This window comes from Fundulus heteroclitus, chromosome 2 (assembly GCF_011125445.2).
Source record: "Fundulus heteroclitus isolate FHET01 chromosome 2, MU-UCD_Fhet_4.1, whole genome shotgun sequence".
NCBI classification, from domain to species: Eukaryota; Metazoa; Chordata; class Actinopteri; order Cyprinodontiformes; family Fundulidae; genus Fundulus; species Fundulus heteroclitus.
The window spans coordinates 37,673,645-37,701,224 of NC_046362.1; the positions used below are offsets into that span (position 1 = coordinate 37,673,645).

Sequence of the window (27,580 nt, forward strand, 5' to 3'; positions counted from 1 at the left end):
ATAAAACAAGGAAGCAGCTAATGGCTATTAGCATCTTGCAGCAACGTAATGGAAACAACGAAGAGATCCAACATCCAGTAAAATAAAACACAAAAAATATACGATTCCAAGAGGGAATACAGCGTGACTGTTGGTGTTCACTGAAGCGGACGCTAAACCTGCTGATCGCTCACATGTGAGCGCAGAGTTGATTGACGCGAGTAAACGTTCTGATATGAGGCTGAAGTTGCTGTAGTTCTGCGATACTGCCGCTAGATGGCGCTACATCTGTACCATCAATAAATAGTAAATGTCATGTAGTTGTACGGCGCTTTAACTGGTCTGACGACCCCAAAGTGCTTTAAACTACAGTCATTCACACCCTGATGGTGGTGAGCTATGCTAGCAGCCACAGCTGCCCTGGGGCAGACTGACAGAGGCGAGGCTGCCAGACATCGGCACCACCGCGTCCTCTGACCACCACCAGAAGGCAATACGGGTGAAGTGTCTTGCACAAGGATACAACGACTGAGATGCTTGGAGCGTGGGATCGAACCGGCAACCCGCCAGTTACAGGACATTGTCTCGCTAACTCGGGCGTCCAGAATCTTTCTCTCTTGCTTGGTTTCTTGTGTTTTTATGTTGTGCGAAATAATGATAACTGATCCCTCAGTTACTTCTTAAATAAAAAGAAGCGGTGATTCCCTCCAGTTCCAGCATTTTATTGAGACATAGAGATAAAGTAATCACACCCTTGGCTCGGCCGCAACCTGCCCCCCTTCTGCTCCCAGCCCTGGTCTCTTCTGAATCTGAGCCCACCGCCTCTCGCACATTGCTATACCAGGCTGCATAAGACGAAACAAAAACACCTCATAATCCAAACATTTCCTATCTCACACAGAAAATACACGAGCACCGACCTCGACAGACCGGGGGAGAGGACATGGATCTGGTGCCTCCGATTGTTTGGTGTTCATCAGAGCCTGTGGGGAGAAACTGTCTCTCTGTAGTAAAGAAAAGTCTGAATGCTTTGTGTCCAGGATGTGTGCGGTCTGCAGAGATGCTAGCTTCCCGTGTTTCCTGAGATCAGTACAAGTCCAGGATGGAAGGGAGGTTATTCCAACCATCCTAGATTTCACACCATTGCCAAACATCTGTAAGGAAATGCACATACAGGTGTGAGCTATCGGCATTGCAGCATTTAGTGAAATATACAGATTTAATGCTACATGTTTCTGTCTGAAGTGAGGATTAAGAATGCTCTATATTTACCTACAGTAATTGTACACCGTTAAATACCCAGACTTCCTATAGAACTAAGCTGTATAATATACGTTATTTAGATTGAAATATTGCTCTGTTGGTTTGCTGGGCAGCTGACTCTTTGGTGCTTAGGATTAGCGTTCAGCTCACAAACCAATGCAGCCGTCCTGTGCAGCACACAGAGATGATCTGGGCAGTCAGGGATGCTCAGCCGAACAAGCCTGACCCCTTCCAGCCGGCGTGTCTCAGCGTCCCTGTGTTTGCTTGTGTACTCTGCCATGAAATGGAGTGGGGGTTGTTTTTAGGTCCCAAACTTTTCTCTGGATGTAACAGCATTTTGCTTTTCAGGCAGCATTTCACTTTAAAGTGTTAAAAAAGAGTGGATGGTTGCATTGAAAACTTCACGAAACAGAAAAAACACTGCACCAGAATAATACGGAATTATAAATGTATATTGTGCAGCAGTACAAGAAATATACTTCTTGTACTGCTGCACAATAAATAGATTGTTGCTGCAATGTCTACGTATGCATTGATGCATTCACAAAGGACTGCTTGGATGCAGTATTTCACAGGACATTGCCATGCAGGCAACATCTGCATGCCAGTACATTTTAGCAGACTTTCACAAACTCCAACCGACACGCTGGCTGCATGTTCTTAGTGTCTGATGTTTTACATGTGAACATCTTTGCGTTTTTTCATACATATTTATCATTCCACGTGGGGAAAAAAACATCCTACTACTAGAAATATCCTTTTTGTTGCATCATTGTAATACAGGAGTTACACGACTCTGAAGTTCTAAAGTTGGCCAGATGGGTCTAAGTTTCCCCTATTAAATATCGTACTAGTTGTAAAAGAAATGCCATTAACGGCGTGTGAGCAGGCCCATGGGGGGAAAACGTTTGGACACGGAGCGGGCCCCTCCGCTCACTGCCTTTACGCTCTAAAAATACCACCATGCTGCTTTGTGATATTAAATCTGGGCGATGACACACAGCTGGCAGATGGTCCATCGCTTTCCCCAAACTTCCATCTGACTTGGTTTTAACGGACGGTCACAAATGGAAATCTTTACACGCCGTGTGGTTAAACAGGATCAACTCTTCGGTGTTTCAGCCTCCAACCTAAGGGGAGGTTTAGCGCTCACATCGTCTCTGACTTTAGAGTCGACTGGATTGAATTTTCCTTTTTTATTGTACAGTGCCTTGAGACGACGTGTTGTGACTCTGTGCTGTATATTTATATTGAATTCACTTCTTTCTTTTATAGTTTAATGTTACCAAGTACCAGCTTAAGGACTCTACGGAAACCTGTTACTCATTTAAAAAAAAGCCAACTGTTGTGCAATTTGTGACATTTCTTTAAACCTTTGGATAAATTGACAGGATGGATGTTTTATTTACATTATTCATTAATAATATAACACATAAATATAATAAAAAAAACACAAAAGGCTGACAAATTCAGAATTTTCATTGCAGGATTTTTAATGCAGATCCATTTTTAAACAGGAAGGATCTGCTTTATTTTAGCTTGGGGAGCTGGCAGGTAGGAAGGGTTGGCAGTAGATACGGAGAATAGGGATACAACAAAGATCAGTTCAATTCAGTTTATTTATATAGTAACACCTGTCATCTGAAGGCACTTTGCACATTTAATCAATCAAATCCTCCAGACAGGTTGGTTCAAAGTTTCCTCTCTAAGGAAACCCAGCAGGTTGCATCAAGTCTCTCCAAGCAGCATTCACTCCTCCTGAAAGAGCGTAGAGCCACAGTGGACAGTCGTCTGCATTGTTGATGGCTTTGCAGCAATCCCTCATACTGAGCATGCATGAAGCGACAGTGGAGAGGAAAACTCCCCTTTAACAGGGAGGAGAACCTCCAGCAGAACCAGAACCAGGCTCAGTGATTCTGATTCTGATTAACAGACAGAGGCAGCGTTGACCTTTTAGTAAACCTTATTCTAGATTCCCCACATCTATTCTGGAGTGTCTGGAGTATTTTCATGTGGTGCAGCAGCCACAGGGATGCCATACGCTGTATTTAATACACATTATGACGTCTATAAAGTGCATAAAACAGAACAGAGGAATTAAAGTTGTGCAGAAATGAATTGGATTCTGCCTAAAACTAAAAGTATCCTTCAGCCTCCTTTGACTGACACATGATGACCATTCCTCTTTCCGTGCAGATCACCTCTCTGTCATGGAGGACATTAAAGCTTCTTCTCTCTCGTTGCTCATCTCAGATTCATGGAGTCTCTGAGTTTGGAAAATCCTGATGACTTGACGACTGTTCCTTGGCTTTCAGTCTTTTTTTCCCGGCCTGGCTTCGTGTTTGCTCCGGTTGGTTGATTGTGGCACCGAATCAATCTCCAGTCTTTAGGTTCTGGTTCTGTATTTGTTTTACTTTCATCCTAATTCTGTCAGGATTGAAACGCGCTTCACTCAATAAGGGTCTTGATTATTCCCCATCTTAGATGTTAGGGTGCATTTTATTTTTCATGGAAGTGACTCTGATGTTTTTTCTGAAAGCAAACTTGAAAGTTGTCTTAAATGTGTGGGCTTTTTTTATTGAGAAGCTCCTCTTTAATAAATAATGCATTATTAGTAAATCACCTTTTACCCCTACAACACTAAAACTAGCTTTCAGAAACATAGCACCCTTTAAACAGTTTCTGCCTTCTCTTTCTGCCTCCGCCGTCTTTGTGAGAAGCAGAGCAGGAAAGACAGAGCCGGCCTCATGAATGAAATCCAGACAGGTTGTGGAGGGATTGATGGCTGCAGCCTTGAAATAGAGCTTCAAGAAAACGTATCGGGAGGTGAAAAACTTATTCAGCGGCTTCCCTCGTTAGAGGCCACATGATCTTTTTACTCTCCTGGGGATCGGTGTGCAGGCCGGTGGTTTGGGGGAGGAATGTGCTCCCGGCTGGAAAAGCCTTGCCGTCCGCAGAGGTCCTTCCTGCTGCCAGTTCTGCTTAGAAACTGAGACCATGCAGTAGCAGAAACTCTGCCTTCCTCTCCAGCTGGCCTCGCTTCGGGTGTCGGAGTAAGAGTCGTTAATGACGATGATGAACATTAATCCACGTGGATTAATGATCTGCCTGAGATTCGGGAGAGAAATCTGAAATATCTGCTGCGGGTTGCAATGCAAATGTTTCTCCTTCATCTGCTGAGTGAGTTTAAAAAGTCACATCCTCTGTCCCTCTTCATCCTCCGGTTACTCGGCACTTTGCCTGTCAGGTGCTGCTTGGATCTGCGACACATGAGCAGAAGAGAGTCCACGGACTGAAAAGTGTGCATGGAGGCTCATAATGCCAGGTTGGCTTCTGACAACCTCCCACCGGCTGCCCTGAAGAGTCTGCCGTGGTTTTTAGTATTAATGCATGGAGCTGCAGCGGCTCCACAGCACTGCATGATGGAAAACAGAGAAAACCTGAATCCAAAAAAAAAAAAAGCTTTGGGATGTCGTGGAAGCATTAAAGCCTCTTATGAGAACAGCCTGGATTGGAATAAAGATCTCACTTGACAAATAGGCTGAAGAAAAAGAACGTTTTGTCTGAGGGAAGAAGCAGAGAGCCGAGCTTCGTCATTCTGACCAGAGAAAGTGGAGAAACCCAATTCACCAGCTTCCTGCTGATTGTTACACTGCTCCTCCTGCAGCCTGCTAGCATTTACTGCTTTCCATCCATCATAGTACCTGCAATTCCTCCATTTCCCACTATTTCACCTAATTTTATAATTCGATGAATTCTGCAATCTGTGGTTGGGAATCTCTGCTTCAAGGCCCAAACGTTCCTCTGCTCCAATCATCAGAGATTCAGCTCACTCCAGTTCCATGCTTTGATTCCCTAAAAAAAACAATACAGCGTGATACTGAATTATGTTAAATTAGTGAAATTACGCTTTATGTTTAATGTGAGAATGACTTAAATTATTGCAAAACTTTATTAAGAAGGGAAGCCTTAAATTCCAGCACAATCAGTCCTAGTTCAAAACTCTGTGATGCAACAGATGTGTTCATCAGCAGCTTAACCAAACCTACAATGAGACATGCACAGAAAATGCATTTTCTGTATAATAGAGTCATAAATGCTGCAACATTTCTAGTAGTGTTGCATAGTTAAACATAAAAGAAGGACAAAGAAGCCAGTTTCTGGGGGACGTCCACGTCGCTGATAATTGAGATGATGAAGACATTTCTGAGATCTGAGGGTCTTTTAGGATTATTGGCTTTCATTTTCACTTTCATTTTGACCTAAAGGTAGACAGTGTGCTGTCCATACGAGGGCAATTTGTAGCGGGTCCATAACCAAACATGCGCTCTCTGTACATCACTGTCTGTAGAAATGCGGTCGCATTCACAGCTCTGTCTCCAGCTTTGCAGCAATAAAATAAATGCTTCATAGAGACAAACGCAGCGTTCATGTGGCGGCAACTGGTGGAGCTTCCTGGCAAAACACAGCCAGTGTTATAGCATGGCACACTGCAGTCCATCCTGCACATACAGAGAAAAAATAGAGTTTAGGACATTCAAGGTGCAGTGGGCTCCTACTAACATTCTCCGGTTTGAATCCCAGAAGCTGCTTTAACTGAACAAGACCTGCAGTCCCAGAATGCTCCCTGGGCGCCGTTCATTAGGAGTCCACCGCTCCCTGAGGGACGAGTTTAATTCAGAGGACACGTTTCACTGGAATGTCTGTTGCAATGACCAATAAGAATGATTAATATTCATACTCTGTTCTACTTTAATCCTAAATTTTTGACAGAAGAACTGGTAAGAAATCATAATATTTTATTCATTTGCACACTAGTTAACCAACATGCCAAACCACAAGGTGATTGTTCAGGACTAGAAGGTGCCAAACGTGACACGGATGAAGCGATGAGCACATGACTGATGAGCTTCCTGGTCCATCTAGCCGCGTACTCGTTGCAGTTTATGCCATAAACACAGGAGACACATCTGAGGAAATGAATCCTGCTCTACAGCAGGAAACGCAGCAGAAGAAGAAACCAGCTGGAGTTTGACTCAAGTTTAATCCGTTCTAAAGATTGTTGCATTAATAAAACCTTTAACTGTGTTTAACTGTAGTCGTCTTACCCTGAATTCAGTTTTTATCCAAAAAAAAATGAAAATGTGATGTTACTGCGTGGAGAACAGCCCCCCCCCCCTCCATCCCTCCCACCTTTTCTCCACACATTTCTCCTTGAGCTAATTACGTGTGTAAATTGTGACTACCACAGGGAGATTACAGCCTCGTGCGCACGGTTTGTTATCACTTGTCATGTGCAATTTATCAAACTCGCAATTACAACACCTCCGCTCTGCTTTTGCTCCAGCCCCCTTTTTTCTCAAAGGGGGCTCATTAAGCAAATTGTAGCCATCATTGTCTGAAAGAAAAGCATCATAGGCGTGCTGCTCTGTCGGAGACCTTGTAGTGGAAGAGAAAGCACGGGAAAAGGCTTTACCGTCGCTGTAAGGACTCCTGGAGAGACACAGACCTTCCTTGACCCCTGCTGGTGGCCCCGGCAGCCGTTGACACAAACAGCTTGTGGCTGATGAAGCAGCGCTGGCTTAGGTCACGCAGGCTCATCCTTGACAAAGGCGCAGTCAAATTGTTCCCTTTAGTGATTGCTGGTGCCTACAAAAAGAAACCCAACTTACACATTTGTTGTTCTTAATTACCTCTTAACATGGACAAACCTAATGCGTTGCCCTTCTGGCCCTGATCCTGGCAGCAGGAACAAACTAAAGTCGCCCAAGGCTATCGTCTTTCCTGACAACCTCCCTTAATGTGCGTATTTCTAACTGTAAGCGTGAAGCTCTTCTCTAGATCTAAAGGCTTCAACACGTGGAGCTCCGCTTGTCCTGACAATCCCACTCAGATCTTCAATTAAAGGGATTTTTTATACTTGGAGCAGAGGTGATGTCACACTGTGTGTGTGGGAGAGTCACTAGTCGCGTTTGCAGCAGCTTTTTTTTTATTGTTGCGCATTGAAGTATCGCATTAGAACTAGGGCTGGACAATATAGAGAAAAAGCATATAGATAAAATAGAAATCATATTGATCCATATCGATAATCATCAACAAATTCAAAAGATATATTTGAAGTGCAGCCCTGGCCATTTTATGCTGTTGCTTAGCGACCTATTTTTAGATAAAAACACTGAATTCAAACTCAACTCTTTATTTAACCAACTTTTTTAATAAAAACTGTAAGTTTTTAAAAAAGAAAAAATAACACGTGCTCTCTGAACTCTTTGAAGGAGGCGGAGCTTCCTGGATCTGCGTTGTGATTGGTTGAGAGGATGTAATATTAACCTACATGATAGCCTAGAAGGCAAAAGAAGGGAAAACTTTTTATTAACCCTTTTTTTTCTATCGATCGATATATTTTTTTTGTTGAATTATCGACCAGCCCTAATTAGAACAGGTTGATGGAAACGGCAAAATTCGAGTTAACTCACAAAATTTAGCAGAAAAGTCTTAACGCTCGCTTGAGGCGGCGCCTGTGAGTGTTGACGTGCCGAAGGAAACGCAGCTTCCGTTAACGAGCTCGTTACACCCTTTGGGCTTCCTTTGGGTGGAGAAGATGTCTGTTTTTGGGAAAACTAGTAGTTCTTGTTTTCGGGGCGTCATCAGTTCAGTCGGCCGGTCAGAAATCCAGCTGACAACCAGTGACCTGAAGATTGATCAGAGCATCTCTGCCTCTTAGTTTCTGGTTCCGGGTGGAGGAGGACATGCCATGTGACCAGGTTTTCAGATTTACATTGTTAGGAATGATTTATTTCACCACTGCAAAAGAACAACAGTACATTATGTTCATGGAAGGTGTTCTGGATTACCTATCGGCGTCCTGTACAGTCTAAACCCTGACGTTCTGTTAAAAATGATCAGCATTATAAGGCGTGAGGCAGTGAATCATGGAAGCATTGATTTTAGTGTCATATAAACACTTTCCCTAATTTCTTTTTTTCTCTTTACAGCCGTGCAATCAAGACCAATCAGGACCTGCTGCCGGAGACCCCCTGGACAAACATCTTTTATGACGACTTCTGGGGCACCTTGCTCACCCACAGTGGCAGCCATAAGTCCTACCGACCCCTCTGCACCCTCTCCTTCCGCCTGAACTATGCTGTGGGCGGGCTGGAGCCTTGGGGCTACCACCTGGTCAACGTGGCCCTCCACGGCGCTGTGACCGTCTTGTTTACCTCGCTGGCCCGCCTGCTGCTGGGAGGAGGACTGTGGAGCCTGCTGGCCGGCCTGCTCTTTGCTTCTCACCCCATCCACACCGAGGCAGTGGCCGGGGTGGTCGGACGGGCCGACGAAGGCGCCGCCCTCTTCTTTCTGCTGTCCTTGCTGTGTTACATACATCACTGCAGGCTGCGGGGCCGCGCCGGGTCCCTGCGGCTGGCGGCGTGGCTCCTGAGCAGCTTGGCCTGCGCTGCTTGCAGCATGCTGTGGAAGGAGCTGGGAGTGACCGTTCTGGCTGTATCAGCGATGTACGACGTCTGTGTTTTCCACAGACTTAAACTGCGACAGATCGTCCTGCTTCTTCACAAGGTGAGCTGTCTGCTCCTGCTGCAGAAACGAGGCCGGCGGTGTCAGTGGTGACAGACGGGGGCCGTGTGTTTGCCATGTCGTTGCACATGCATGCTGTTTGCTTTTAATCACAGTATAAACTGGGAGAACATTCCTCACTGTATGAACAGCTGCGTGGTTCAGGGCTCAGCGTGGCCGTTTGCATTTGATGCGGCACAAATCGTGCAAAGCAGTATGGAGCCAGATGGGTCTCGATATTCACAAATGCACAAATAAATCCACACACACACAGGACAAGATCCACGCAAGCACAGGCCCGATTCATGCAAGCACAAAAAAATCCACACATGCACAAAAAAATCCACACGTGCACAAAAAAATCCACACATGCACAAAAAAATCCACACGTGCACAAAAAAATCCACACGTGCACAAAAATATCCACACGTGCACAAAAAAATCCACACGTGCACAAAAAAATCCACACGTGCACAAAACAATCCACACATGCACAAAACAATCCACACGTGCACAAAAAATCCATACATGCACAAAACAATCCACACACACACAGAACAAGACCCACACATCCACAGCTCTAGGCTTTAAACCTCACAGCATTTGTGTGTGGATTTTTGAGACTGTCCTGCCGTCTTGGGATTCACACAAGCATTTTTTTTAAACAGAGAGTGGTTTGCAACCAATCAGAAGCCTCCCTTGTATAAGCCAATCACTGGAAAGTACTCCACGTGGGCTGACTTACTCTTAAGCCAATCACATTCAACCTGTTCAGGAAGCGCGTAGTATGAACACAATGTGCTCTCAGGCTTCAGCGGGCAGCAGCCGTTTGTCTCCCTCTCTCTCCGCAGGTGTTTGCACATGAGCGGAGGCGCCCAGCTGCAGGTGTCCGCTCCCCCCCCCCCCCCCCCCCCCCCCCCCGGCCTTAGAGCCGACGTCAAAAAACGCTTCTCTGCTCCCTTCAAGTCGCTTCGGATCCGCCCGCAGCGCTCCTTGGTCTCTGAGCTCCCAACATCTAACTCCGCGGGCCTCTTCCGTCTGATCTCCAGCCGGCCAGCAGTGATTCCCTCCGAGCTCTCATCGGCCTCGCCGTTACCTGCTTCTCCTGTGCTCTGACGATTCGCCTCTGGCGCCCATGTCCCGCCAGCCCTCTGGCGGATAGGGCGGTAAAGTTGGATATTAAAGCTCCGCGGAATCAGCGGCATCTCGCTCACGGTTGATCCGGCTGATGGACCCCGATTTCAGCCAGCATCTCTCAGCTGCTCCCTCCTCTCACACGCTGTGGGAACTAAGCACTCTTGAGAAATAAAAATCAATAAATTTCATCTCTTGGGATCAGCTAAGATAAAACGAATATAAAATAATGCCAATAAATAACATCTGTAAGGCACACTGTTTTTATTCCATTTTAATCTGTTAATTTTTTAAAGATATTTGTAAGACAAAAGTTGGGATTTTTCTTCAATAGCTCCCTGGTCATGTGACTCACTGACTCAAAACCTGTGTTAAATTGTTCTATATTAGCCTGATGGGCCACACATTTTTATTCCATTTTAAAGCCTCTCTTAAAATGCCCATGCTTTAAGAGCCAGAAGGGCTCTTAAAGCATGGGCTGACGCAGGTAAACAGAGACATGGTCCCTTGTTTGAATACAAAAAACAAGCAAATGCTAATTTTAAACATTCTTTAAGAATCATAAGGAGACATGAAAATACTATGAGGTCTGACTCTCTCGCTAGAAAGTTAGGAAATAATAATGTTAAGGACTTCTGGAAAGAAATAAAGAAAGTAAACAACTGTAAAACGTCACTTCCATCTACTATTGATGGTATTACTGGTGTAAAAGAAATCACTCAGTAATGGAAAGAGCACTACAGTGCGCTATTTAATTGTGTCAAAAGCGATATTCCTGACATAGGAAGCATTCACAGTAATGAGAATGTGACTGTATCCCCACAAGAAATATATCATACAATTATGACACTGAAAGACAATAAGGCCTGTGGGATGGATAACATTTCCGTTGAGCATTTGAAAAATGCAAGTAAAAAACTCTGTGCATTACTCTCTATGTGTCTCACTAGCTGTCTAGTACATGGTCTATTACCTAAATCAATGCTATCTGTCATTCTGGTACCTACCATTAAAGATAAAGCGGGTAAGATTAGCTCCTTGGATAATTACCGACCCATAGCTTTAGCTAGTAGTTTATCGAAAGTTTTTGAAAGAGTCATTCTAAATAGGCTGGAAGAGATCCTTTTGACCTCTGAAAATCAATTCGGTTTTAAACCCAAACACGGTACAGACATGTGTATTTTTGTGCTACAGGAGATTTTAGATCTGTATAATTTGCACAACACTACAGTATTTATGTGTTTTATCGATGCTTCTAAAGCATTTGATCGCGTGAACCATCAAAAATTGTTTTGCAAGTTAGAAAACAGAGGTGTACCCAAATATCTAATTAGAATAATGGCCTATTGGTATGGCCATCAACTAATGTATGTCAAATGGGGTAACTCATTGTCTGACTCGTTTAATGTTGGTAATAGAGTAAGGCAGGGAAGTATATTGTCCCCTTACCTTTTTAACATTTACATGGATGAACTATCAAGGCGCCTGAATTGTTGTAAAACAGGCTGTGTAGTTGGTGACCGCATAATCAATCACATAATGTATGCGGATGATTTGGTAGTCTTATGCCCATATAGTGCTGGCCTTCAACAATTACTAAGGGTCTGTTCCCAATATGGATGTGATTTTGATGTCAAATACAATGCTAAGAAAAGCAATATCATGATTGTTAGAAGTAGATCAGATAAGCATCTGATAACCCCTGACTTCTCTTTATCTGGCATTGTCCTCAATATACGCAATGAAATTAAATATCTGGGACATTACATAACTGATGACCTATTTGATGATCGTGACATTCGTAGGCAGTATTGCATGATTTATGCTCAGGCTAATATTTTGATCAGAAAGTTTGGTATGTGTTCATCCTCTGTGAAGGTAGCTCTTTTTAAAGCTTTTTGCACTTCGTTTTACACAGCCCATCTATGGCGAAGATATAAAAAAAGTAGCCTGCACAAACTTTATGTGGCATACAATGATGGCCTGAGGCTCCTACTTAAAGTGCCTAGATGGAGCAGTGCTAGCCACATGTTTGTACATACCGCTGTTCCCACATGTGCAGCTGCACTCAGGAATCTCATGTATAAATGTATGTGTAGATTATCTGTGTCATACAATAATATAATAGTAATTTTAGTGAACCCTGTTTTTAGTACAGTGAGATTTTTCTCAAGATTGTGGAAACATTGGCGTCATCATTTATTTGTGGCTCAGTGACTGTCATATTATTCTCTGTTTGTCTTTTTCTTTATCATTTGTTTTTACTATGGACCTCTTTTGTGTCTGAAATAAAGATTGATTGATTGATTGATATAAGTCTTTTTATATTTTAAGATTTATTTATAATTAAATGTTTCTTCAATAGCTTCCAGGTCACTGACTCCAAATCTGTGTGAAATTGTTCTACATTAGCTAGATGAGGCACAACCTTGATGTTGAAACAAAGGACAGTTTCATTGACATAACAATTTCACACAGATTTGGAGTCAGTGAAATATTTAATGAGTCACATGACCAGGGAGCTATTGAAGAAAAATCGCAACTTTTGTCTTTACAAAGTTTTGTAAAGACAGAAGTTTTTGTCTGTACGGCGAGGCCGATGAGAGCTCGGAGGGAATCACTGCTGGCCGGCTGGAGATCAGACGGAAGAGGCCCGCGGAGTTAGATGTTGGGAGCTCAGAGACCAAGGAGCGCTGCGGGCGGATCCGAAGCGACTTGAAGGGAGCAGAGAAGCGTTTTTTGACGTCGGCTCTAAGGCCGGGGGGGGGGGGGGGGGGAGCGGACACCTGCAGCTGGGCGCCTCCGCTCATGTGCAAACACCTGCGGAGAGAGAGGGAGACAAACGGCTGCTGCCCGCTGAAGCCTGAGAGCACATTGTGTTCATACTACGCGCTTCCTGAACAGGTTGAATGTGATTGGCTTAAGAGTAAGTCAGCCCACGTGGAGTACTTTCCAGTGATTGGCTTATACAAGGGAGGCTTCTGATTGGTTGCAAACCACTCTCTGTTTAAAAAAAATGCTTGTGTGAATCCCAAGATGGCAGGACAGTCTCAAAAATCCACACACAAATGCTGTGAGGTTTAAAGCCTAGAGCTGTGGATGTGTGGGTCTTGTTCTGTGTGTGTGTGGATTGTTTTGTGCATGTGTGGATTTTTTGTGCACGTGTGGATTGTTTTGTGCATGTGTGGATTTTGTTGTGCACGTGTGGATATTTTTGTGCACGTGTGGATATTTTTGTGCACGTGTGGATTTTTTTTGTGCACGTGTGGATTTTGTTGTGCACGTGTGGATATTTTTGTGCACGTGTGGATATTTTTGTGCACGTGTGGATTTTTTTGTGCACGTGTGGATTTTTTTGTGCTTGCATGAATCGGGCCTGTGCTTGCGTGGATCTTGTCCTGTGTGTGTGTGGATTTATTTGTGCATTTGTGAATATCGAGACCCATCTGGCTCCATACAGCAGGCAAACAAAACTGAACAAGCAAAACAGCCGTGATGTTTTACCGCTTTGTGAACCTTCTGATGGCTGATGAATATCTTTTTGACTGGCAGGATAAATGTGAGCTCATTGCAAACACACAACCCTTCTGAAGAGTTGGAATGTGGCTCAGCTCTCAAAATGAATCCCTTTATAAGGGAAATCTAGAAATCTAGAGACAGCCTCGTTTTTTTTTTTGTTCTGTCCTCCAAAACGAGAAGACTGCTTTAACCTTTGAAGCGGTTGAAAACACATTTAACTCACCAGCTTTGAAAGAAAAAGACTCTGAAAGCGTTTCTTTAGACATTAGCAGGTTTTCAAAGTTTGCTGCAAAACGGATCAAGATGCTTAAATAAACAGCATCTAAAAGTCATGTCTTCAAGAAGTCACCTCACATTCTAGACTCTTTTACTTTAAATCAAAGACATCCAGACTCACAGCTTTTCAGAATAAAAGCACAATCAGATCTTAAAATCTGGGTAACAGGAAGTGCCGCCTGTTTTTTTTCTGTATTTAACTGCTTTAGTAATTATCGCCATATGGTTTCAAATCAAAAAGTTTACTTCCTAAGATTGTTTTTGTTTTAATGCAAACTTAAAGAACAAATGATTTTAGAAAATTTTCATAAACTAAACACTGAATTCTCTGAAGAATTACAGGATTTGATGCATTAATAATGACACTTATGACACGTCAATCAGCAATATATTGATGTACAAATCCTGATTGTGGAACTGTTTAAAAGTACAACTAAGCTGTTAAATGTGTAGGAAGGGTCTGATCTGGGGTGTCGGTGTCTATTTTAACTAAAGGAAAAATGCAATAAAAGAGAAGAATGATTGGAAATATTCCTTTTTATACAGGAAGAGGTTTGCACTCATCCACTCTAACCTGCAAATTAATAAAATCCTTCAGCAGACCTCAAAATATGCAGCATAGCCGAATGTGTATAATTTAGTTTTATTTGCATAAAGCTTGTGGCTGTTTCTTTAGTTTTCTGTGTTTTTGCGTGGCTTCGTGTAACATAATGTGAAGTGAAGAAAAAATGTTTTCAGGAAAAATTATTGAAATAACGAAATGTGATGGCCGTTTTATTCCCGTTGCTGAAGCACCCAGCCTGTTCAGAAAATCATTTCCCCATGAGGCCCCGTCAGAAGCATTTTTCGTTTTCTGGCAGTTTATTGGGCCGTCCATGATTCCCCCCCATCATAACAAATCCAACAAGATGTTTGAACAAACAAGACAAAATGCTCTAAATCAGCCAATGGGAAGATGAAGGCATGCTACTAGCTGGATGGATCAGGCCAGGAATAGAAGCAAATAGAGCTGCACAATGTCAGCAGAACATGTCGTTGTGCCAGTGTTGCTGGATATTGTGCAAATGATATTATTTATGGTTAACCATCATTTTCCGTCTTTCTTTTCCTTTTATCACATTATCTAGCAATCTCTGTGAGCTGTAGCGTCTCAGCCCCCACAAAAATATTCACCCAGCGTTTGCATGGAGGCCTGTGAAAGTCCATCAAAATGGCAAATTAGATTGTTGCTGCGCAGAATTTGCATGATGGCACCGGGAACATGATAACGTTGCAAATATTGCACCCAACTGTTCATTGCCTTTGCAATACTGCAGAGATAAATATTGCAATGATGATTGGGATTTAAAATATTGTGCAGTTCGGGAGGAAAAGAAGAGAAGTGAAGCAAAAAGCTGACAGTTTTATTTAATAACACATCAATCCTGTTCCTGTTAGTGCTCAGTGCTGCGTGGTAACATGGAGTCGCAGCCTCTGCTTTCCTGTCCCCTCATGATTTAAGTTTTATCTGACTCCTGTCTGCTGGAGTAAAGCCCATCTGTTGCAACTGGAAGACAGGCCCCCCCATGGCGCGTCAGGCATGGTCAGACAATAAGGAAATGGTGCCAACAGGCTGACAGTTGTTCGTGTTTTTGATTGAAAGTCCACACGCCCTGCTGATCCTATTGGCTGGAGACATAAAAGGACAGTTGTGGGCCAAAGCAGAGTAATTGTTTCATGTCTTTATTTCCTGTGTCTTCACTGATGAAACTAGGCTCAACTGTTAAATTTGAATGTGTTTCTGGAAATAATGTTATGTATAATAAAATGTTTATTTCTGCATATTGCTGTTCAAATATTTAATAGCTAAAGTTTCTCATTCAGATGCTTTTTCACTGCTTTACTGCAGGATCTTGCTGTTGGTTTTAATTATACATGTCTTTCAGTTTTATTTATTCTTTAGATTAGTTCCTGGCAAAATGGACTAAAATTCCTATATGGTATTATGTGGTATTAATTGCAATGATGATAGAAGTGATGTTAAAAATTATTAAAAAAAGGTGTATTTTTTTACTGAAAGTCAAATTTAACACGTCACGTGCAAATGCAGGATTTATTTACCTTCTAATGGAACCAAAAGTGGGAAAATATTTGAAAAAGCAAAAGAAGCAGGAAATCAAAGGATCCTAGCCCTCCCTGCAAGTCCCAACATCCCTATTAAGATTTCTATTGTCTCCTTCATTTAAATTTATCATCATTATCACAGGATGACTAATGACTATCATATTAACTTTTTCTTCTCGTCTATCCCAGCTATTAACCAAGATTCTTGAAACTTGATGCATTATTTCCCATCCCTAATCCTAATATCCCTCAGTGTTTGCACACTTGTGATGCTTTGATTCAGCTCACTAACTCTCAAAGCCTTTCTGCATAAAGATATTTCATAGATGCTTAACAAAAAGTTTAGAAATGACGCATCCTCAGTCATTTCAAGGGTAGACAATCTGTGACCAAAGCAACAATGAAGTCCGCCATGACTGCATCTCAAACCAAAGGCTGCATGAAATCACACCAAATCAGAGCGTCTCCCATCTGTTCCGAGCGGCAAACACTGCCGCTGGAATGGAGCTCGCTTACAGCGGATCATGACCGATGGCACACCTGTGTCTTCATTTAGGACGGCTTCTTACTTTAATGGGAGAGGTTGGTAAAACAGCATATGTTTGTAAAGGTTAAAGTGCAGCTTCTGCTGACAGCTGTCATCATTGTAGTCTGTCGTTTGGTCTCACCGCAGACGGCCCAACGTCCAGCGCAGACTCAGGTGTATTCAGATCGGATGCAGGTATTTCTGCTGATAATCCATCACTGCGGCACATTCTGAGCATTCGTCTCCCAGTCGCCTTCATTGCATTGGGTTGAAGAGGAGCTGCTCTTCAGGCCGAGAGATTTAACACCTATAAAGTGCGAATGCAGGTCGCATAAATACTCCTTTGGTTAAAAAAGAGGATTTATCCGATCGGACCGTGTTTACTGATGTTCTGTGATAAGTCGTAAAGGCGTGAAACCAGAACTGCCACCTTCCCTTTGCTTCTCCCGGTGTTAGACTGCAGACAACCAATCCCAGCGCTGGAACTTGGAGGGAGGTTTAATGGGCCAGCGCCGTGTTTTATCGCCGAGCTCGGCGCTCGGTCCAAACCATTTGACATTTAACTCTGGAAGTGGAGAATTGGGCCTGCTTATCTGATTGTGGCACCCAGTCAATTACAGTAGTTTTATATCCTCTCTAAATCTGCCTTTGTGTCGTTCGGGCTTCTGCGTGCTGGTGAAAGGGTGCAGGCGGTCGAGGCGGAGGGCTACACTGTAATCTCATCGGTTCATAACTCATTCATTAAGTTTTAACTGCAGGCTCTGCATTTAAATAAAACCCTGGAGGAGCTGCACGGCTATTATCTTGCTTTTATATGTGAAAATTGGCACAACAAATCATGGAAATGGATAGCTGATATTTAAAAATGTGTCTTACATACATAAACCTTCATTAACGAATTATATAAATGAAGAAAATGTGTTTTATATAGTGCGTATTTCTATAAGAATAGGGATTAATTAATGCATCTATCTCTGGAATACCCTGTAAATGTGTCTTCTGGTGAAGGTTTTCCCATCAGAACCTGTTAATCAGGTTCAAGTTACTCTACACTTGTACATTTAGGCCAAAGTTATTCATACCCCTGGTCCTTCTCCTGGCTGGAAGCAACATTTTAGACCGGCTCAGCCAGAGCCTTATCAACCTTATCACTTAAATTAGATCTTCACACAAGACGAATCCTCAAAACAGCAAAGTAAACATTCATCCTTTAAACCATTATAACAAGCTGTTGCTGTAAACCCAATAAAGATGTTAACATGAATTATTGACTAGGTTGTAAAAAGGTAATGTAATTTTTGATGAAATGTTGATGTTTTTCCAAAAATGATACCTGCATGTAGTCTCTTGATAGATGTTTGTCTCGTTTCATATTAAAAAAAATAGTCTTGGTGAAAAGAAATGAATGGCACATCTAAATCTGCCAGGAGTATCATCAACTTCAGTTCTAAAACAGTAAAAAATATAGGAGGAGGAGGTTTAATTAGAATGGACAGGAAACCTAAAATATGACCAATAAGTAGAACTGTAATGGTGACACGGCTATAAAAGGGTTTTCCTCCCATAAATTTTTTTTTCTCATTTAAAAACCAGGATGGAGCTGAAAGCTTTTTAGTTGTAGTCAACACCTGATAAGTGATGTGAAAACGTGGAAACGTTGGTTGTGTTTGGGAAAGACTTGCAGCTTCCCCTGCAGCGGTGTCCAATCAGAACGGAGCGGGTTTAGTAACAACTCTGAGTCGTGTTAATCAGTTAATGAGAATAATCCGTACGGAGCTTTGAGATACATCCGAGGAACGTTCTGAGTACATTTATTATTTAAAGGGAAACATCGGGTCTCAAAATACCGAGAATGTTGGGTTTGAAAGAGTTGAACAGACTTCTGAAGCTACTTTATAATCAATCCAACTTTATTTATAAAGCACTTAACACAAATACAGAGGCCAAATTGTCCTCGTATCAGTTCATGATTCCTTGTGTCCCACCCTCGTTGAATGTCTCTTTTTTTTTTAATAAAGTTTCTAACCCGAGACCCTAAATTTTCTGTAAACATCACCGATAGTCACGTAGATGGACAAATCCGGTCAGTGAAGCTGATTCTGATCAAAAAGGAGTTTTTAAGATAAGATAAGCTAAGATAAGCTTTATTGATCTCACAGTGGAGAAATTCACTTGTCCCATCGGCTCAATAGTCAAAAGTCAGAAGAAGGTGTCAAAGTAGGTAAGTAGAATCAGTTAGATACAGTTATACAGCTATATACAATATACAATTCTGTACACTCCTATGTATAAATATGTTATTGCACATATGTTATTATACAGTTTATACAGGACTATTGCACAGGCTTATTGCACAGTTTATACAGTTTATACAGGATTATTGCACAGGCTTAATGCACGGATTGTAGCACCTTAATTCTTCACCAACTAAAGAGCTGGTTCCTACACGTTCTCCCCTAACCGTACCTACCTCCTTTTGTGTGTCTCGGTTGCAAAGCAACATGAGTAACGCTAAGGAAAGGGCGGGGGCCGCCGGCGGAGGCCAGACGACCCGCCGCTTTCCCAGAACATCACCGCTTCCGATCTTCTCTTTTTCGATGTCCATAAAGGACCCGGCCCACGTAGACCAGCTCCTTCGAAGGATGCAGCCCCTGAATTGGGACAGACCCTATAAACTACTAATTTAAAGCTATGAGAACGCTTTCATTTTTTATATTTGGTAGAATATGTAATTAATGAAAGCAATACTTGATTTTTGCTAATTAAAAGCCAAATTAGTTACACACTGTCCCCTTAAAGTGTCAGTGGCAAAGCACTGCCTGAATGCAGTATTTGGTTGGCAAGGATGATGCAGTGGCCATGCTACTATGCTTGCTAATAAGATGTGAGGCTGTTCCAATGTTCACTGTCATTTATGTGCAAACCACATTTAGAATTCTGTGTCCAGGATCCTAATACACATAATTTTCTAAATTAAGCTGTAGCTTAGATTTAGCCATCTAAAATAAGCCAATTTCTGTTGGAAACTACCAGCTACCCTCTGTTTCATTAGACACAGAGATCATTTAGAGTTCATGAAGCTGATGCTTTTTAGCCACATTGTTTTAACAGCGGGTTTTGTGTCGGTGTTTTACAGGTGCTTCTTTTGCCAGGTCTCAAAAACAAATCTCCATGTGAAAAGGTGATGGACAATAAAGTTATCTTAGCTCGGCTGTGGAGTCCAGCGGCTGATAGCTGGTGCCAGCGCAGGGCTTTCTGTTTCACTGCTGCTTCTAATTAGCGCTAGCCACTTAATGTTCTGACTTGAAAAGTGGAAAAAGGAGTTCCATTATATTGTTTATTCAGGCTGACCTTTATAGTGCTGATACTCTCCTGTTGCTTTGCATCTTATTAAAGCCATTGTGGCCATGGGTTGCCATTAGCATTCTAATGTAACATAGCAGGTATTGATGCATGCATGCATGCAATAATCACGTTTAATGTGGAAAAGCATGCTTTTTATGATTCTTTCCTGCACAGCATTAGTTAATAGGCTTGTTTTCTGTGCAAAACACTGAAACTCAATTAGAGCTCCTAATTTAGCTCCGGAACAAATGCTATCTGATAATGTTTACCAGACAGTATAATGCAGTAAATTGTTTGCTTGTTTGTACTCTGTGCTGCTTCTTTGTTTACCAGGGAAGTAAATGTTAAAGAGTTGGAAGCTGCCCTGAATGTGAACGTTGTGGTAGGAAAAACAAATTCTGTTAGGCCTGTAATCCAGCATAAACATCTTCAGGACAACTCGCCTCCGTGCCTTGCCTCATTTTTCTCTGTAGTTGAGCATCGACTGCTCCTTTGTTTGAACTGTCTTGTCCGTATTGTCTGGAAAGAATAACGTGTTTGTGATTCGTGGAGCATTCGACATCAGACCGAGTCCCTGCAGGGCTGACACTTCTAACACGAGCGTGGTGAGAAGAATCTTTTGAAAACATCTAATGCGGTGAAACTGTAAACTGGATAAAGCAGACTGATCTGGCTGAAGTCACGTCTGAGCCTTGCATCCATCAGTAACTCTAAAGCACCAAAAGGCTTCCACAGAAACTCAAAGTATTCCTCTGCAGTAGCTTTTTATTTTTATTTTTTATCCTGCATCTAAGAGCAAAGCAGAAAAATAATTCCTAAATCTGGGACGAGACCCAGCTGGCCCTCAGTGAATGTCAGGCTGTATCTTTTCTCACCTCCTGTTTTCTATTCGCACTTCTCCCGTTAGTTCAAGGTCGCTGCTCAGGGCGCGCGCGTGCGTGCGTGCTTCTCTGTGCGAGTTTTTGACGCGGCTGTTGGCGCTTTTTTACGTGGGCGGAGAACTCAGGTGCTTTGGAGCGGGTCAGCGCCGGAGAGGCTGAACCTCTGTGAGTCTCAGAGCTGATGGCCATGCAGATGTTAGACGGGAGGTCCCAGTGAACATGTTTGCATCCTGTGCAGAATGCATGAGTTTGAACTGTAAAGCCTGCATGCACAATGCGCCGCTCATAAATACCCTCGCTGTTTTTTTTATTTGTTTTTTTTTTAGGTAAATAAAAAGAAAACCCGGCCCGGTCCGTACATTTTACCTGGGGCTCCCCAGATGCTCCTCCATGCTCTAATGGTTCCTGTCACTGCGTGATAGATGGAGCCTGGTGGGCTCAGCCAGCGCCCCCTGCCCTCACCCACCTGCTTCTCTCATGGGGAAACTGACTGCTGCCTCTGGTTAGTGCAGCAAAATGTGGTGGAAGACCCGAGCATAATGTAAACCTGCTCATCATGAAACAGCAATCTGCTCCAAAAGTGAGGGAAGTGAACCGAAATGTTGGGCGTTTAGAGAACTGACTGAAATGAGTGAAAGATCCCAGACAGTTGCAGCAGACGTGGAAGAATAAACCGTGTTAATCAAGATATTTAATGCCTTCAAGAAGTCACAGATATTGCTTAGCATCTTCCCTCAGGGGGGCGGTAGAGAGCTCAGGGTGTGCAGGTGTGGCTCAGGGAAGCATCTCAGTGCTCAGCTTTGCATCATTGATCCACTGGGCTCAAATATACAGAAGACTGGTAGCTTCATTAACAAACCGCTGCTCAGATTTACATTCTGATTTATGAAGTTAATTTATTGATCAAGAAATTAAGCATCATTTTCACTGGTATTTAAACTGATTGAGGTCCAGCATGATGGCCATCTGAAGCAGCTAATAATCCATTCATCATCATCATCATCATCATCATCATGTGCCACCAGGTCTGCAGGATCTCTGAAAACACGGAGCCTCCAAATTCTTCCATCTGCAGCGTCCTCCAGAGCTGCCAGTGTCCCACACTTGCGTACATCGTTACGTAGCTAAATATGGAAATGTGTGATTGTTTCCACCTATGTCCACCTTTAGGAATCCTGGTCAGGAACTAATCTGCTGATCCGTCACCGTTTTTTAATTCCCAGTGAGAACGAAAGGACCACTTAGATGATTTACATGTATTTAATGCTGCTCCTTTATAGCTACGCACGACAAGAACTTTAAAGTTTCCACCTGATTTGAGGTGTGTAACGTTGTTGTACAGGGACGGTTCTAGACTAAATTCAGAAGGGGGGGGGGGGGGGGGTAGGGTTAGGGGGGAGTACTGTTTGTTTCATGGGGGCACAGAACAAAAGATTTGGGGGGGGGGGGGGATTAAACAGGTCAATATTTCATCATTTAATATATTAAGAGAGCCAAAGAGCCAGTTGTGGCTCTTGAACTGCAGGATGCAGACCCCTGATCCTGTCTCAATACGGCTCGAACTGCATGTGAAACATTTTAATTTTTATATTATTGTTATAGTAAGGTAAGTAAGTAAGGTAAAAAATACTATTGGTCGAAGTGACCAATCAGTTATGATATCTTTGTCAGCATACATCATCATAAGAAATGTATAAAAAAATGATCATTCATTTACTTTTTTTTATTTTATTATTTTATTATATATATATATATATATATATATATATATATATATATATATATATATATATATATATATATATATATATAAAAATAAATAAATGTATTTAATATCATGTCTTTAGTACAGGGACCAGGACCAGTTCTACAGGGGCACAGGCCCCTGGTGGCCCCTGTCTAGAACCGCCCCTGTTGTTGTATGAGGATAAATGTGATTCAGTTTCATTGTACGGGTTTAAACCATAAAAACTCTAATTTATAAATAAAACATCGGGTTTGATTCTCTTTTTGCTAAAGAAACAGCAGATTAGAGTCAGTGTGAATAAAATATCAGCATAAAGTGGATTCCTCCAGCACAAAGATGGCTAAACGCATTGCTTTGTGCCCGCGCGTCCAGACGTAGAGGTAAATTAGGCCAATAGACTTAGAGCGGGTTCACTTGAGCTCACGGTTGAGATCCCGGCTCAGTGGAGCTGACAGCCGTGTTTCTGGCAACAATCAGTCTCTCAGCATCCTGTCTGACGACGGAGACCTGCGCTGAAAAAAGGGCCTTTAGAAAAGCATGTCGGCTGGTATAAACATGGTCCCAGGAGGGTTGAAATATATTCACTTCATTCACTGCGCCGCTTCTCACAGAAATAACTTTTTGGTGCTTTTATTTTGCCATTTGATATGTGAGTGACGGCAGACTTTAGATACAGAAATAGCAGCATCAGCCTGCCACTCAGGGCTTGTTGTGGATCTTTGAGCTCCCGTTAATACAGAGATGCTCAGGTTTACACTGCTGTCCTTTTATCTAACAATATGACACTTTACAGCAGCTCACACCAACACATTTCTGTCAAAAATGGCAATAAAACCCTCAGGTTTAAACAGGTCAGGTCTGGTTTAGCTTTTAGCAGACCTGGACTAAAAGTAATATTTTAGATTTGACTAAATGATCATTTACGCCGCTGACCCTTTTTGGCCTTTGCTTTAGTTTCTTCTTGTGACTTTTTTCTGTGGTCCTGTGTTATTTGATATTCAATTCAATAACATTTTACTTATACAGCGCCAATTCATGATACATGTCATCTTAAGGCTCTTTCCAAAGTTAAATTCAATGAAATTACACAGATTGGTCAAAAAGTTTCCTATCTAAGGAAAGCCAGTAGATTGCATCATTCCACATTCTATAATAATAATATTAATAATAAAACTTCTCTTTATTGTTTATATTTAATTTCCCATCTCTGTTTTTAAAACATTTTCAGGAAATAACTTTAAATGATGAAACTTGTATTCTAAGACTTTGTGACATAAAAAGTTTTATCAGAGTACAAAATGAAAACCGTGTGAGCGCTCTGTTGTTGTTGGGCTAAAATTAAAGCTGTTTGCATTCTGGGTACGGTAAATACAGATTTACAGGATCTGAACCAGGCGGGCCTAATGAAAGAGCCGGTAAGAGCTGACCCTCGGCCATGAATGAAGCCTTTCATAAGCTTCTCTGGCAGCCGCTCTCCACACAAATAGCTGCTTTTCTAAATTACCTCTGCTGATCATTTTGTTCCTGTTACCACCAGAGAGACGTCCAGGTTGCTGCAGCTCCATCAGGCTTTCCCGGGTCATCCTGTTAAAAAGAGGCCAGAAAGATGTGAAAGGCGTGAGCGACAAAATGAGTGTAATTAAGATAACTGTAATTAATGTACAGAGAGGAGATTCTTCTGCTCTACATCCTCTGACTTTCCCTGAACAGACTCTATTGTATTCACATTCGCAAAATATGTTTTTTGAGTTTTTTAGTTAATCACCAATTAGAGTTTAATTGCCAGATTTGTATTTTTACACTAGATCATTTGAGCCCAAGTACAGCCCTTCTTAGAATTATAGTTGTGCAATATCCATATTTTAATAATAAGCTTTAGTGAATGTGACTAAAGTGACACACATTTACTGTTTGACTAGACATATTCCTGATGTTCAATTATTTGCTGTCATTTTTAGGATATTTAGGGCTTTATGAAAGGTTTTTACAGCCCTTAGATTAAAGACACAACAAACAACTGTGTATCATTTTAACTGATGTCGCATTGTTAAGTGTACGTGATGGATGGTTGTACTGGAACTGAATTTACGATTGCAATGCAAATTGTAGTTGACAATAAAATTGATTGATTGATTGATTGATTGATCTAAGCAAGTGATAAACACACTTTTGTTGGTCTCAAAATCCTCTCTGAACCTTTGTGGTGGTTTTTTTACCCTTGATGACCGTCTCTCAGACATTTTCTGCGCTCTATAAAAAATCTCCATAACTGTTTTCTCCGTAAGGACGGCAGGATGGCGGAAGTTTTCGCGGGCTTTCTGCAGCAGCGGGAGAGAAATTACCGTAATAACTCGATATTGGCTGTAAAAAGGGTAGAGTGCCTCCTCTGGGTTGGGGAGGATGTGCTGCCCCTAGTGGAGGAGTTCAAGTATCTCTGGTCTTGTTCATGAATGAGGGGAAGATGGAGCGGGAGATGGACAGGCGGATTGGTGCAGCGTCTGCTGTGAAGCGGGCGCTGTACCGATCCGTTGTGGTGAAGAGAGAGCTGAGCCAAAAGGCCAAGCTCTCGATTTACCGGTCGGTCTACGTTCCTACCCTCATCTATGGTCACGAGCTTTGGGTCGTGACCGAAAGAACGAGATCCCGGATACAAGCGGCTGAAATGAGTTTTCTCCGTAGTGTGTCTGGGCTCTCCCTTAGAGATAGGGTGAGGAGCTCAGTCATCCGGGGAGGACTCAGAGTAGAGCCGCTGCTCCTCCACGTCCAGAGGAGCCAGTTGAGGTGGCTCGGGCATCTGGTCAGGATGCCTCCTGGACGCCTCCCTGGTGAGGTGTTCCGGGCACGTCCCACCGGGAGGAGGCCCAGGGGAAGACCCAGGACACGCTGGAGGGACTATGTCTCTCTGCTGGGAACGCCTTGGGATTCCTCCTGAGGAGCTGGCCCAAGTGGCTGGGGAGAGGGACGTCTGGGTCTCCCTACTGAAGCTGCTGCCCCCGCGACCCGACCCCGGATAAGAGGGAAAGGATGGATGGATATATGGAAAACTCAATTTCTCCCCTTTTCTTAAATCAACATGATAATTGCTTTTTGTTGTAAATCAGTCTTCCAGAGTTTTGCCGTCATCTGGTCTGAGCAGAGGTCACAGCAGGCTGCTGACCATCCAGACCGACGCTGCTGATGGATCTCCATAATCTTTGAAGAAAAAGGGGCCTGAACATTCTAAAATTCACAGTTATATCATCTGCTGCAACAATTTAGATTGCAGCAACGGGATTTTGTTAGATTTGACTTACAATTTACCGTTCTGTCTGTAAAGACACACTCAGACGTTTGGAAGATGCAGGGCATCCTATAAAATCTGTTTTTCTAAATAAACAAATAAATTTAACAATACAAAATAATTTAAGGTGTATTAAAAAAAACAATAAGTAAAGAAATGATACCAAGTGCACTGATTTGTCCCATCATTAGCATTTTGAAGGTTTGTCTTGTAAACCTCAGACATTTATCCGATCCAAAGATCTGTCTGAAGCGTTTAAAAAGATGTTTATGAGTCTGGTCTGCGATTTCAAGAGATCAAAACCATTTAAAATCCAATAATCTACAAGTTACGGCTGGGCGATATGGATTAAAAAATAAATCTCCGATTTTATCGTACCAAATCCGATTAATCGATTTTTTTTCCTCCTTTTTGTTTCATAAAAAGACATTAAAGAAATTATTTTAAAACCTTGCTTTTTATGTCAAGTACTTCGTCAGGGAGTTGACCTGAATTCAAAGTGCAACTAAAAACAAGCTTGTAAAACTACTTTGTTTTTAACTAAGTTAAAAAAAGTAAATAAGTAAATGAAGTACCTCGTATTATGGTAAAAAAAGTTTCCAGCTAACAATATTTTGACAATACATTTGCCTAAACATATATTCAGCATCGCATGCTGTTCTCTTCATGGAAACCCAATGAGTGTATTGACAAAATAAAATCCAGATTTTCCAAAAATAAAATCTTAAAGAATTGTAAATTAGAATTAATCGATTAAATCGATTTATTGCCCAGCCCTACTACAAGTGGAGGACATTTAAAACAACTGCTAGCTTGCAATTGATTATTGACACACAATAAAACACAACTGCTAGTTTTCTTGGGTTTGGCTGTCCAAGCAATTTTACCCACAGAGCAGAGCACCAAACACTGAAAGACGTCTCCTAAAAAAACCTAAAATGTCATCAGCAGGTTCAGTCAGTCAGAGTCTGCACAAAAGATTTGAGGCTTGACTGAAATTTGCCCTGGAGAATGTGCCAGAACATCAGGAGTGATGCTGTTTGGCCAGACGAGTCTAAATTTGAGACATTTGGGCATTAGAGGAGACGTTTGGTAAAAGCCAAACAGAGCATCAGAGAAAAAGTTAAAACTTCATGGCACCAGTGAAGCATTAAGGTGGACCATAGGGCGACCACGACTTCTGGCTTGTATCAAAGGGTGATTGTAGCAAATGTGTCATTAAAAATCCAACCTGAGGCAGAACTGGACTGGAGGACGTGACAATGACCCAGAAAACGGCAGTAAATCCACCAAATGAGTATGGCCTAGTCAAAGCCCAGATCTCATTGAGATGCTGTGGGATGACCTAAAATGCTCCGAACATGCAAGAACCTCCTCAAAGATTAGTTAACACATTTATGTTCATATCTGCTTAATGACTAAAACACGGCTAGTATTTGTTGTTTCAGTGCGGTTGAATCACTTTTCTTAAAATTGTTAAGATCTTACGCCAACACCTAGTTGTTTTCACATGACTGTGTGTTTAGATGAAGATTTGAATTCTAACTACGTTTTTTATAGTTTAATGTCAGTTTAAGTGGCTTCATATCTTAGCCTGGAATAACACTGAAGCAAAAACATGAATTTATTATTACCACAGAGTTCCTTGCAGCGCTTTATAACGGGAAGGAGTTGACGAGATCCCATGTGCTGTTCTATCAAACGTTGTTTTCCTTTCTCATGCTAAAAGATGCCTTAAGCGTCATTAAGTGCTAATGTTGCTTCATTTCCGCTAAGATCCTGACAGCTAAGACAGAACGAGCATAAACTGATATGTTATTAGGTTCTATGAAGCACTTTTGCAATAAAATAATCTTGAAAATAACTTAAATAATCTGTCTTCTCAACAGCAAACTGGCAGGAGTGACATTCTCTGATGAGACAGCTTCAGCGTTTGCTTTCTGCTCCAACACGTTTCT

General features: G+C 42.2%; 1 protein-coding gene across 1 annotated transcript in view; it reads left to right on the forward strand.

The window, feature by feature from the left end:
• Positions 1-27,580, forward strand: part of tmtc2b (transmembrane O-mannosyltransferase targeting cadherins 2b) — a 125,170-nt gene that overhangs the window by 46,597 nt on the left and 50,993 nt on the right. The window contains exon 2 of the mRNA XM_036126741.1: positions 8,238-8,814. Within this exon, the coding sequence (XP_035982634.1) occupies positions 8,238-8,814 (577 nt within the window). The remainder of the gene's footprint in view (positions 1-8,237; positions 8,815-27,580) is intronic.